The sequence below is a fragment of the Perognathus longimembris genome, chromosome 1 (assembly GCF_023159225.1).
Source record: "Perognathus longimembris pacificus isolate PPM17 chromosome 1, ASM2315922v1, whole genome shotgun sequence".
In the NCBI taxonomy this organism is placed as follows: Eukaryota; Metazoa; Chordata; class Mammalia; order Rodentia; family Heteromyidae; genus Perognathus; species Perognathus longimembris.
This window is the reverse complement of record NC_063161.1, coordinates 53792822-53806456: the sequence shown is the minus strand read 5'-3', so window position 1 is coordinate 53806456 and position 13635 is coordinate 53792822. Positions and strand designations below refer to the sequence as shown.

The 13635-nt window shown below is 37.2% G+C and overlaps 1 protein-coding gene across 7 annotated transcripts in view; it reads left to right on the top strand.

The window, feature by feature from the left end:
- Window positions 1-13635, top strand: part of Larp4 (La ribonucleoprotein 4) — a 150564-nt gene that overhangs the window by 125262 nt on the left and 11667 nt on the right. For 6 of the 7 annotated variants that reach the window (XM_048364421.1, XM_048364429.1, XM_048364413.1 and 3 more), the window contains 5 exons: window positions 1444-1547; window positions 6010-6120; window positions 7866-7919; window positions 11265-11477; window positions 12963-13066. In XM_048364421.1, the coding sequence (XP_048220378.1) occupies window positions 1444-1547; window positions 6010-6120; window positions 7866-7919; window positions 11265-11477; window positions 12963-13066 (586 nt within the window). The remainder of the gene's footprint in view (window positions 1-1443; window positions 1548-6009; window positions 6121-7865; window positions 7920-11264; window positions 11478-12962; window positions 13067-13635) is intronic. The other variant, XM_048364438.1, reaches the window with a different exon arrangement.

Below are 13635 nucleotides of genomic sequence, written 5' to 3'. Positions count from 1 at the left end.
TAAATTTTTATTTCTTCCTCTTTTGTTCCAGTAATTATTTTGGTTAGTTGACTGATTGGCACATGTACATATGTGTGTATATTTCTATATGAGTTCTGTACTTTGGTTGTTCATCTTGATGTTTGTTTGCATAGCAAGTATAAGAAATTACATCTTTCATATTAGAAAGAATCTCATTTTCACACCCTTTAAAGATTAATCTATTTCGACTTTTTTTTTTTTTTTTTTTTTTTGATGCTTGCACTGGGGCTTGAACTCAGGGCCATAGCTCTCACTGGGCTTTTTTTTTGCTTACAATTAGTATTTTACCATTTGAGCCATGCCTCTACTTCTGACTTTTTGCTGGTTAATTGGAGATAAGAGTCTCCCAGATATGGCTTCTCCAGGCTGTCTTTGAATCTCCATCCATAGATTTCATTCTCCTGAGCAGCTAGTAGGATAGTTTTATTTGTTTTTGAGGCTCTGTTTCATTAAGAATTAGCCCAGGCTCGTTTTCAACTCTGTAATTCTTCTTCCTCAGCTCCCCCTTGCTGAAATTAGAGGTGTGTGCCATCATGCCCATGCTATTTCAAGCTTTTGAACCAATGTAAGAACATTTTATAGCACAGCTTAATATACCTACCACATGCCTACTACACATAGTTGAAATATTTTACAAATTAATACTATATATTCTTTTACCTTTCATAACCTACTAGAATTGTGACCTATAATTTGACAAACACTTCATATTGGTAAAAGCTTCTTTGTCTGCTTGTTTGTTTCTTCCTTCTTTCCCCCGTTTCACTTACTTCCCCTCTCTTTTCTCTTTGTATTTAGGTTTGAACCCAAGTGCTCTCCTACTTGAGCTATGTGGCTCAGGTTGGCTTCATACTCACAGTGTAGTTCAGGCTGACCTCTACCTTGTAATCCTCCTGCCCAGTCTCTTGAGTGCTGGATAAAAATTTCTTGATTGAACCTCTAAGGGTTTTTAATGTTAGTGTCTTGTGTTCCTATTTCTTGGTAACCTCTTTTAAATGGGTTTTATTAAGTAATTCATTAAATAAAAGATCTTCACTTATTTGAAGTATGTTCAAAATGTTTAAAAGTGGGGGCTGGTGATATGGCCCAGTGGCAAGAGTGCTTGCCTTCTGTACAGGTTAGAACTTCGCAGTTATATTCAATCCTTTACCCTTACCCGCTTTTTTATTCTCCCTACTTACCTGTTCAAGGGAATATGACATGTTAGCTGTCTGAAGGAGCTGGAAGTAAAGGTTTTGGCTGTGGATTATTGTCTATTTTCACTAAAACATTATCTAAAAGATGGCTTTTGAGTCATGTAGTAGTATAATAATGTGAATATACTGAGGTGAGGCCCTGGGCTCTAATAACAGTAATCTTGGACATTTTCTTGCTATTGTTCCTGTCACTTTTAAATGACACTCCCAACTTTTTAAATTTCAGCTTCTCCTATGGTACAAGTTGATGAGAAGGGTGAGAAAGTGAGACCAAGTCATAAGCGTTGTATCGTGATTCTCAGAGAGATTCCTGAAACAACACCAGTAGAGGTAATCAATCATTAATCATTGCCAGAGCTAAATGTTCTTTAACTGTTTAAATTGGAGGAGGTAGACAAGCAAGTATGCGTCAGTCAGTGCTCTCCTATCAATTACTGTGAATAGTGTAAATACTAATATACTTTGTTAATTCTGAAGTAGAATAATTTAAAGGAAGGAAAAGATTGTTCTCTGAAAGGAAGATTACATATTGCAGTTATACTAATCATGAATTTGTTGGTTTTGTTGCATGACACTTAAAATAGAAATAGACTACTGAGAACTTGCGGATTTATCTAGAACAGTTAAGGGAAAATGAATTGAAGCATTATGAATCCCATACTTAGCAAAATACTAAGCAAAGCTAAAGTTTTAAAGCTGGTGTGGTGCAGGTTAACAAAATAATACTGGAATGAAGCAGTATAATCCAGAAATAGACCCTTTTATGTAAGAATATGCATAATATTCTTTTAATAATTAAGTTCTACCAGGTATTGTTTGCTTTACAGTTACTTGAAGTGAAAAGTTTTATTTTTACAAATTATATAACAGCCTTAGTATGGTTAACTATCTGAAAGATAAATGGACTGTGTTAAATGATAGTTTGAACTTACTTGATCTCTCTGATTCGAAAGCCTGTTTTTCAACTACTGTGCCACCGAACCTTACCCTGATTTTCCATCTTAGGGCACAGTAAATTAAAGGCAGCAAGAGTCAGTGACTTACTTATTTTCATTATTATTTGAGGGATTGTCTTTTTGGTACTACTGGGATTTGAAATCAGGGGACTTTGAGTTGCTGGGCAGGTATTCTGTTTAAGTCACACATCCAGCCTTTTGTTTTCTTTTAAGACAGAGTAGTCAATGCTGGCCTTAACCCATAGTTCGTTTGCTTCAGCCTCCTAAGTGCTGGAATTAGAAACCTTGCCTAGCTTGATTAAATTTATTTGTTATTAAGAAAAAGGATTTTTTAAAAAGAATTGCCAGTCCTGGGGCTTGGACTGAGGGCCTGGGCTCTGTCCCTGGCTTCCTTTTGCTCAAGGCTTAGCACTCTACCTCTTGAGCCACAGCACCACTTCCAGCTTTTTCTGTGTATGTGGTGCTGAGGAATTGAACCCAGGGCTTCATACATGCTAGGCAAGCACTTCACTCCTAAGCCACATTCCCAGCCCCAAGAAAAATTATCAATTTTTTCCCCAGTCCTGGGGCTTGAACTTAGGGCTTCAGCACTGTCTCTGGCTTCTTTTTACTCTTTTTGTACCTCTTGAGCCACAGTGCCACTTCTGGCTTTTTCTATATATGTGGTGCTGCAGAATCGAACCCAAGGGCTTCATCTATATGAGGCAAACACTCTACTTCTAGGCCATATTCCCAGCCCCAAGAAAAAGGATTTTTATGTCCTTGCCCCATAACAATTATGACACTTTAGTAGTTAATCTTTATGTCCAAACTCATTCAGAATTCAAACTCTAGAATACTTTCTAAACTTAGAAGCAATGAGAGAAACTAGAAAAGAAATTGTCATAGGATCTTTCGATTTTGAACTATGTGTCGAGTAATAAAAGGAAAATTACAAAGGAGAAAAGAATAATTTGTCTAGATTTACCCCCCTGGTCATAGGGCTTAACTCAGGGCCTGGACATTGTCTCTGAGTTTCTTTTGCTCAAGACTAGCATTCTACCACTTGAGCCACTACATCACTTTTGGCTTTTTCTGAGTAGCTTATTGAAAATAAAAGCTTCAGGGACTTTCCTGCTTGGGTTGGCTTTGAATGGTGATCCTTAGATCTCAGCCTCCTGAGTAGCTAGGATCACAGGCATGAGCCACTAGCACCTGGCTCAGTCTTTCTAGATTTGAATTCTAGCTTTTTTTACTAGCCAGTCCCATGACCTTAGTGAAGAGCTAAGTTACTTGTTACCCTGTCTCAGTTTTCTCATTTTATCTGTTAAATTGGATAGCAATAATAACTCATTAGTATAAGAATAGTGAGAATTACTATATAAAGAGCTTAGCAGAACCAGGAGCCTGTGGCTCATACCTGTAATCCTAGCTACTTTGGAGGCTGAGATCTGAGGATTGTGGTTTGAAGCCTGCTGGAGCTGGAAGTCAATAAAACTCTTTATTTCCAATAAACTACTCAGAAAATGCCAGAAGTAGTGCTGTGGCTTAAGTGGTAGAGTACAAGTCTTGAGCAAAAGAAGCTCAGGGACAGTGCTCAGGCCTTGAGTTCAAGCCCCAGGACCACCTCCCTCCCCAAGAAAAAAGAACTTAGCAGTACCTGGAATATGAAGTACTCTGGCCATTTTATATTATTATTCACATTCTGAATAAAGAGTTTGCATATATTAAAAACAGTAAATAAAACAAGGCAGAAAAATTCTGCAGTACAAAAAAGCAAAGGAAGTAAGGGTGACTAAAATAGCCAGAGAATGTCCACTTAGGAAATAAACATGGAAATGCACAATACATTGAAGTGGTGAACTCTGGGGTTTCTGTTAGGATTTTTATTTAGTATTATTGCTATATATTATTTATTTATATTAACTTATATTTTACATTTATATTATACATTATATTTTTATTATATGTTATTTTTATTATATAGTATTATTTCTTTTTGTAGGTTGTGGGGTCTGAACTCAGGGAGTAGGTACTATCCTTGAGATCTTTTGCTGAAGGCTAGTACTCTATCACTCTAAGCCACATCTACACTTCTGGTTTTCTGGTGGTTAATTGTAGATAAGAGTCTCATGGACTTTCCTGTCTACTCGTGCTTCGAACTATAATCCTCAGATCACAGCCTCCTGAGTAGCTAGGATTATATGAGCCACCCAGCTTCTCCCCCCACCCCCTACCCCGTGCTTGAAAACAAGATCGGGCTGGACAGTGTCCCCGAGCTTTTATGCTTAAGGCTAGTGCTGTCCCATTTCTGGCCTTTTTGGTAGTTTGTTGGAGATAGGAATCTCCTGGACTTTCCTTCCCCAGCTTGCTTTGAACAGTGGTCCTCAGATCTCACTCAGCCTTCTGAGTAGCTAGGATCACTGACGTAAGCCACTTACGCCTGGACAGGATAAATTTTTGATTATTCTTAATCATCTTTGCTTATGCTTACTAAAGTCAACCTAAAGACAATACTGTTTCTATAGAGTAACAAAGGTAGAAACTTAATTCATTATATATTTCCATGAAAGTAAAAGTATTTAGAGAGTATATTTATGGTTTTCTGCAAGATTAATGTGTATCATTGTAATTTCATAGTAGTTATATATTGGACTGCATGAGAATTTTCTTAAGTATAGTGTTATTTTGCCACTTTCTTACAGAAGTTTCAACTTAGCTGTTTATCCACATTTATTTCAAACAGTACTTGACTCAATAGCATTTTATCACAAGTATAAACATTTAGACATTTTTGTCTTAAGATTTGATAAAGCATACAGATTAGACTTAAGTATTGGCATACTGGTATTCCAAGTAGCTTAGTAAGTTTGTTTTAAAATTTGATACTTAATAATGTTTTGACATTTGGTAATTTGGCCTAATTAGGTTTTTTAAGTATTTTGGAATTTATGGTTATTAAATTTTGCCTTGTACTCAAATAGGTAAATGAGCATGCTTAGGTGGTGAAATCACCTAAGGTGATAAAAGCTTATTAACAGGATTGTTTTTAGGAGTAAGTCATAGTGTTTGACCCTTGATGGTATTTTATCCAATGTTGTTCCCTTCTATAACTTTACAGATGATTCATATTCATGTCTAGTTATTTTATTTTTATAAATTTCTTTCAGCCTGTTAACTGAAAATTCTGTTTTGTTATAATTTTTTCTGAATCTGTATTTGTTGGGAGTTTTACTAGTTATATTAATTATTGAAAAAATGTACAGGCCTAGAAAATGTTAATAATGGCCATGATTAAAAAATAATAGCAGCTGGGTGTCGGTGGCTCATGCCTGTAATCCTAGCTACTCAGGAGGCCAAGATCTGAGGATCATGCTCTAAAGCCAACTTGGGCAGGAAAGTCTGTGAAATTCTTTTGGTCAATAAACTACCAGAAAGCCAGAAGAGGGACTATGACTCAAGAAAGGAGCATGTTTACCTTAAGTGAAAAAAATTTAGGGATATTGCCTAGGCTCTGAGTTTAAGCCCCAGGACTGACCACAATAATATAATGATGATTGATGATGGTGATGGTGATGATGATGGTGATAACAGAGCAAGCAAGAAAAGAACCAGAGATATTTTACTATACAGATAATTTAGCTGTCCACTGGAAGGGAAATAATTCTGCTTTCCTGATTGTAAAATAAGGTTTCATCCTAAAGTATTTTACACTAACTAAGCTTTTGCTTCAGAATTATTAACAGTTAACAAGTAAGAAGTAGGACAAAAAGAAATGAAGAGATGCTCAGCTTTGTTTCCAAAAAAAGTTAATTGTTGATTTTTTTTTAGAGTTTATTATGCTTTCTCTTTTTTAGGAAGTGAAATCATTGTTTAAAAGTGAAAACTGCCCCAAAGTGATAAGTTGTGAATTTGCACACAATAGCAACTGGTATGTCACGTTCCAGTCAGACACGGATGCACAGCAGGTGAGAAGACTTTGCTTCTGATATAAGTCCTGCTAGTAAAAGATGTCATATTATATTGTAACTAAAAAAATAGGGCCAGCACAGTGGCTCTCTCACCTGGCAGAGACCCAGAAAATCGTGGTTCTAGACCAGTCTGGGTAAAAAAATAGCAAGAATTCATCACAATAAACTGGGTAGACATGGTAGGGCACACTTGTGCCCTATAATCCTAGCTACTTGGAAAACATAAAACATAAATAGGAGCATCACTGTCTGAGGCTAGATCCAGGCAGAAATGTAAGACCCTGTTTGAAAAATAGTACTTCAAAATGCTAGAGGCATGGCTCAAGTGATGCAGTGATTGCTTAGCAGCCATGAGACCCTGAGTTCTAAATCCAATACCACTACTAAGATAAAAAGAATTGCTTGGTGCCAGTGGCCCATACCAAGCTACTCAGGAGCCTGGGATCTAAGGATCTGGTTTGAAGCAGGAAAGTCTGTAAAACTTTATCTCCAACTACCCACCAGAAAACCAGAAGTGGACATGTGGTTCAATGTGGTAGAGCTCTAGTTATGAGCAAAAAAAATTGCTGAGGGACAGTGCCTATGCCCTGAGTTCAAGCTCCATGACTGGCACCAAAAATCTAAAAATAAAAAGAATTGTGAGGGGCTGGGAATATGGCCTAGTTGCAAGAGTGCTTCCCTAGTACACATGAAGCCCTGGGTTTGATTCCCTAGCACCACATATGTAGAAAACGGCCAGAAGTGTCATTGTGGCTCAAGTGGCAGAGTGCTAGCCTTGAGCAAAAAGAAGCCAGGACAGTGCTCAGGCCCTGAGTTCAAGCCCCAGGATTGGCAAAAAACAAACAAACAAAAAGAATTGTGAATGGTGGTGTGGCTCATTATAAGAATTTTAGCTTAGCAGGTAAAAGTCCTAGATTTGAAAATCACAAGCTTATTTAAAAAAACAAACAGGGAAAAGAAAATGATTTAGTAGAGCATGATGTCGTATATCTGTAATGCCAGTACAATGGAGACTGAGGCTGGAGGATCTCAAGTTTGAGACTTGCCTATACTACATAGCAAAACCCTGGAAAAAAAAGGGAAATGTGTAAACATCATAATGCTCACAAAAATTATTGAACCTTTGTACATGTTTTGATTTTATTTAATGGTTTTCTTTTTTATAATCTTCACAAAGTTGTCAGTTTTGATTTAAGAGTAGTTTATTGCCTATTAAATAAAAGTAACACTTTTTATGAGTAATAATATTTCTTGTACTTGGAAAGCCTGCAATAAATACATTTTTAGGTTTTTACCAAATGAGGAATTTTTAAGACAGTCTTGTTAGGCAATCTAGACTAGTCTTGAACTTCATCTTCCTACATCAGCCTCCTTATTGCTGGACATAGAGCTATGAGATTTTATTCTTAATTAATTGCTATTACTTCTTACTTAAAGATATGAGAAATAGTATGCCTTTGAAACAAATATCTGTGATACCTTTGTAAAATAAGTCATTTAAAAAAATTCTTCACCTTGGGCTATCTGATTGAAGCATTTTAAATCGATACCTAGTGATTTGGCCATTTTTGAATATTAAATATGAACTGTACCTGAAAATAATCTTAAATTTTTATTTTCCATTTCCCATTAGCTTTAGGATTTTTGTTTAACTTAAAAACAGTTATTACAAACTGCTTTATACAGTGAAGATGGATTTAATGTTTAATGCTAATGGAAATTATTTTCTGATTGGTTAACAGGCTTTTAAATATTTAAGAGAAGAAGTTAAAACATTTCAGGGCAAGCCAGTCATGGTAAGAAACATTTGTAAATGCAGTAGAGGATCATGGGAAGCAAAAAAAAAAAGACATTTTGGCTCGTATTATATGTTACTTCAGAAATTTAGCTAATGGCATCAGGATATTCTGTGTACTGCAGTTTTATTCTTAAACAGAATTGCATAATGTTTTTGTTTGGTGCCGATTCAAAACCTGTAAGTCCACATCTCAAAACACAAAATAGGGGGACTGGGAATATGGCTTAACGGTAGAGTGCTTGCCTAGCATGCATGAAGCTCTAGGTTTGATTCCTCAGCACCACATAAATAGAAAAGCTGGAAGTGGAGCTGTGGCTCAAGAGGTAGAGAGCTAGCCTTGAGCAAAAAGAAGCCAGGGACAGTGCTCAGGCCCTGAGTCCAAACACCCGGACTGGCAAAAGAGAAGAGAAAAGAAAAGAAAAATGTAAAACATAATAGGAATAATTTTTAGTAATAGATAAAACGCATTTTCAGTACTTTCAACCTTCTTGCCACTTTGACATCCAGCCATTTGGGAACCTAGGAATTGTCATTAAGATAATCGATGACACTTCCTCACTATTTTACATGTTTAATCTGTTCTCAGGTCCCATAAAATCTGTCTTCAAACTTCTTTCCATCATTATTGCCATTGATTAGACTTGAACAATTGGGATGGCCTCATAACTGCTATGCCTTCAGCTTTTCTATTCTCCACATTGCCACTAGAGCTACCATTCTAAAAATTTTCTAAACCTACACCATATTGATATGGCCCTCATGCTTCATGTGATACTATTATTCTCATCATGTCTTGTAAGTGTAATACATTGTTTTTACTAAATTCCTCTCTTGTTCTCTTACAATGAACTAATTTCTGTTTTTAGCCCTTAACATATATTAACTTATTTTCTTCTTTAACAATTTAATGAGATAGATACTCCTTTCCATTTTACTAGTAAAGGAAAGAAGAACAAATTACTCAGTTTCACTTGCACATGAAACTGCTAGAAACCAGGAAGGAGTAGCTTGTATTTACTAAGTATATAAGGGGCTGGGAATGTGACCTATGGTAGAGTACTTGCCTGGCATACATGAAGCCCTAGGTTCAATTTCTCAGCACCACATACATAGAAAAAGCCAGAAGTGGTGCTGTGGCTCAAGTGTAGCCTTGAGCAAAGAAGCCAGATAACAGTGCTCAGGCACTGAGTTCAAGGCCCAGGACTGGCCCAAAAAAAAAAAAAAAGTATATAAGCTGGATGCTGGTGGCTTCACCTGTAATCGTAGCTACTCAGGAGGCTGAAATCTGAGGATTGTGGTTCGAAGCCAGCCCAGTGAAGAAACTCTTACCTACAGTTAACTACCAAAAAGCCAGAAGTGGAGCTGTACAGCTCAAGTGGTAGAGTGCTAGCCTTGAGCATAAAAGCTCAGGGACAGTACCCAGGCTGAGTTTAAGCCCCAGGACTGGCAGCCCCCCCCCCCCAAAAGATGTATATTAAACACTATTCTAAGAACTTGACATACTTAAATCTTGTTGTTGCTATATACTAGGTATATTACTAGTTTATATATTATAAATGAACTACATACTAGTCTTCTAATACTAATTCTATCTTCTCCCTTAATGCTACCATTTTCTCTTTGAAGTAATCAGAATATTCTTAAGCATCTTATAAGAGCTTTGACTATTTATATTTAGTTTATATATTTGATAAGTTTTTTATTATTTTGGTACATTTTATATAATGCTGTACATCAAAATACATAGTATAAAAAGTTGCCACATCTCTTTGAGTTGTTTTAGATTCTTTTACTTTTTGCCAGTCTTAATTTTTTCCCCTAAATGGCTATTCTAATACCATAGTTTTGCAATATCTTTTTTTCCATAGGCAGTATTTTTAAAAACAAAATAAAACTTACTATTTTTCTGAAATGTCTTAAATATTCTTAGACCATTACTTTTCTTTGTGGATTTCAGAATGTTTACCAATAAAGAACCAAACAAAAGCCATATTGGAATTAAGTTATATTCATTTATTGTTAAATTAAGGACAGTTTGAAGTTTAACATGACATTATTTTTTGTGAGTGGGGTGAGTCGTGGGGCCTGGGCACTGTCCTGAGCTCTTCTTTGCTTAAGGCTAGTGCTCTAACACATCTGGTTTTCCAGTGGTTAATTGGAAGACTCTCACGGACATTAGTGCCTGGATGACTTTGAACTGTGATCCTCAGATCTCAGCCTCCTAAGTAGCTGGGATTACAGGCGTGAGCTACCTGCTCACAGCTCTTAATGAATTTTCTTAAATTTAATATTATTGTCAGGGTGATGTACAGAGGGGTCACAGTTATATACATAAGGTACATTGCTTATCATACTTATTATCTCCTCCCTCGTTTTTCTCCCACCTTCTCTACCCCCCCCTCCCGTCTTCCCACCCTCTTATTGAAATTTACATTGTGGTTTTATTGTATTTAGTCTACTTTTTTTGTTTGTTTCTAAATGTTATTACTATAGCAACTTTCTTGAAATCCTTTAATGGGTCTTGGGTTATCAGCCTAAAAATATTCTCTACCTATAATTACCATTTTAATCTTGTACCTTTCTTTTATTCTCTTTTTCTCTTTACCTTTGCTTGTTTTTATTGTTTTTGCCAGTACTGTTGCCAGTTTGAGCTCAGGGCCTCCAACTTACTCAGTTTGCTTATTTACTTTTGAACCCTGTCTCCAGTCCCTATTTTACTACCCCTCTGTCTCTTTCTTTGCCTCTCTCTCTGCCCCCTTCTCTCTCTCTCCCTCTCTCCCTTTCCCCCTCCCTCTCTCCCTCCCTCCCTCTTCCTCCTTCTCTCTCCTTCTCCCTCCTTCTCCCTCTTTCTCCCTCTCCCTTCCTCTCCCTCCCTCTCCCTCTCCCCCTCTCTCCCTCTCCCTTTCCCTCCCCCTCACTCTCCCTCCCTCTCCCTCTTCATCTCCCTCCCTCTCCCTCTTCCTGTTCTGGGGCTTGAATTCAGGGCCTGAGCACTGTCCCTGCCTTTATGCTCAAGGCTAGCACTCTACCACTTGAGCCACAGTGTCACTTCTGGCCTTTTCTGTTTCTGTGGTGCTGAGGAATCGAACCTAGGGCTTCATGCATGCTAGGCAAGCACTCTACCGCTAAGCCACATTTGACTTTTATGTTTTTATCTTGTTTATTCTGGCTTTTCCCAGGCACATACTTTTTTGTTATGGTCAGTTCTTTTTCCTTTCTTCTAGGTATTGTAAACATAAGCAATATAGTCAAATAAGATGTATAAATGTAAATTTAATGTATTTAAAAAAATAAGTCTGCATCTTGTCTTAATGTTACAATGTGTTCTTTTTTCCCCCTCTAGGCAAGGATAAAAGCCATTAATACATTTTTTGCTAAAAATGGTTACCGGTTAATGGATTCTAGTATATATAGTCAGCCCATCCAGACTCAAGCCCAATATCCCTCACCAGTGTTTATGCAACCTGTATATAGTCCCCACCAGCAGTACTCTGTCTATAGTCTTGTGCCTCAGTCTTGGTCTCCAAGTCCTGCACCTTACTTTGAAACACCACTGGTAAGTGAGATTCTTATTGAATAGTAAAAAAAAATAATAATAATCAGGTTGAAATTTGAAGAAATCAGCTAGACTAGTTCATTTGTTAAGTGTTGATACAGGTTTTTTTTCTGGCTTTTAGGTTGTGATGTGGATTGAAGTGGATATCTAGCCTGCAGTTTTATTCTTCCTTTCCTTACGCATGTGTGTGTTCATATACATGCTGATAAACGGGGTTTGGACTCAAGGCCTTAAGCTTTCACTTTGGCTGGTGCTCTACCACTTGAGCCACACCTCCATTTCTGACTTTTTGCTAAATTGGAGATAATAGTCACAATTCTGACTGTCCAGGCTGGCTTCAAACCTCAGATCTCAGCCTCTTTAAATTATGAATGAATTGAAAAAAGAAACTAAGTCTTGTATGAGCTTAAATATTTTTATTGTTGTGAAGATTTACCAGAAAGAAATGTTCTTTATTAAGTATTGAATTAGTGATATGTTATTTATAAATTCAAAGGTATATGACATAAATGCTGCAAAAAAGTAACTGAAAATAAGATGTTTTAAATTCTTTTGGAAAAAAAATAAATTCTTTTGGACAGTGAAACATTGATGCCATTAACTTATGAAGATTTATCTGACAACCCATATTCTGTTTGTTTGTTTGTTTGTTTTTTGTACTGGGGATTGAATCCAGGATGTTGCACTTGCTAGGCAAACGCTTTGCCACTGAGCTACATCCCAGCCCCCATAGTCTGTATTTTTACTTCAAGTTTTTTGTTTGTTTGCTTACTTTGTTTTTTTGTCAGTTTTAGGGCTGTACTCAGGCCTAAGTGCTGTCCCTGAGCTCTTTTGCTCAAGGCTAGTGCTCTACCACTTGAGCCACAGTACCACCTCTGGTTTTTGAGTAGTTATTAAAAGATAATGAGTCTCATGGGGACTTTTCTGCCCCAGCTGGCTTCAAACTGTGATCCTTAGATCTCAGCCTCCTGAGTAGCTAGGACTACAGATCTGAGCCAGTGGTACCCAGCTTAAAAAATGATTTTTATTAGTGTGTATTAATTGTACAGAATGAGGGGTGTGTGTGTGTGTGTATGTGTATGTGTATGTGTATGTATGTATATGTGTGTTTTTCCCTGGTCCTGAGGTCCTCTTCCTCTTGGCCTGGGCACTGCCCCTGAGCTCCTTTTGCTGAACACTAGGGCTCTATCACTTGAGCCGCAACTCTACTTCTGGCTTTTTCTGTGACTAATTGTAGATAAGAGTCTCCCAGACTCACAGAGCCTGCCTGGGCTGACTTTGAACCTTGCTCCTCAGATCTCATCTCCTGAGTAGCTAGGATTTTGGGCAGGAGCCAGTGGCTCCTCGCCAGTGAGTGGTGGCATTCTTGTTGTGTTTCCATTCATGTATTTGTACTTTGGTCATATTCAGATCCTTTCTTACTCTTCCTTATCTTTTCTCTCCATTTTTTCTTTACCATTAATATTGTTTAAAATTATATTCTAGGCTCCCTTTCCCAATGGCAGTTTTGTGAACGGCTTTAATTCACCAGGATCATATAAAACAAGTGCTGCTGCTATGAATATGGGTCGACCATTCCAAAAAAATCGGTAAGAAGTCATAGCTGAAATTATTTTTACCAGTTTCTAATAGTTCTTGAGGAATTGCTATATTAATAGCAGTGCTTATTGGGAGACTCAGTTAAGAGGTTTTTGTTTATTTTTATAGGAAGTGTGTTAATGATTCACTTTAGTATTCATAAAGGTACTTTAACTTCTGAGTTGATAATGTTTGTGAAAGAACTAGGGACTTCCATTTTTATTATATTATATTATATTATATTATATTATATTATATTATATTATATTATGGGCACTGGTGGCTCCCACCTGTAATTGTAGCTTCTCTGGAGGCTGAGATCCGAAGATTAAAGATTGAAGCCAACTCCAAGCAGGAAAGTCTGTGAGATTCTTTTTTTTTTGCCTGTCCTGGGGCTTGGGACTCAGGGCCTGAGCACTGTCCCTGGCTTCTTTTTGCCCAAGGATAGCACTCTACCTCTTGAGCCACAGCACCTTTTCTGTTTATGTGGTGCTGAGGAATTGAATCTAGGGCTTCATGTATTCTAGACAAACATTCTACCACTAAGCCACATTCCCAGCCCCGTGAGATTCTTTAGTTA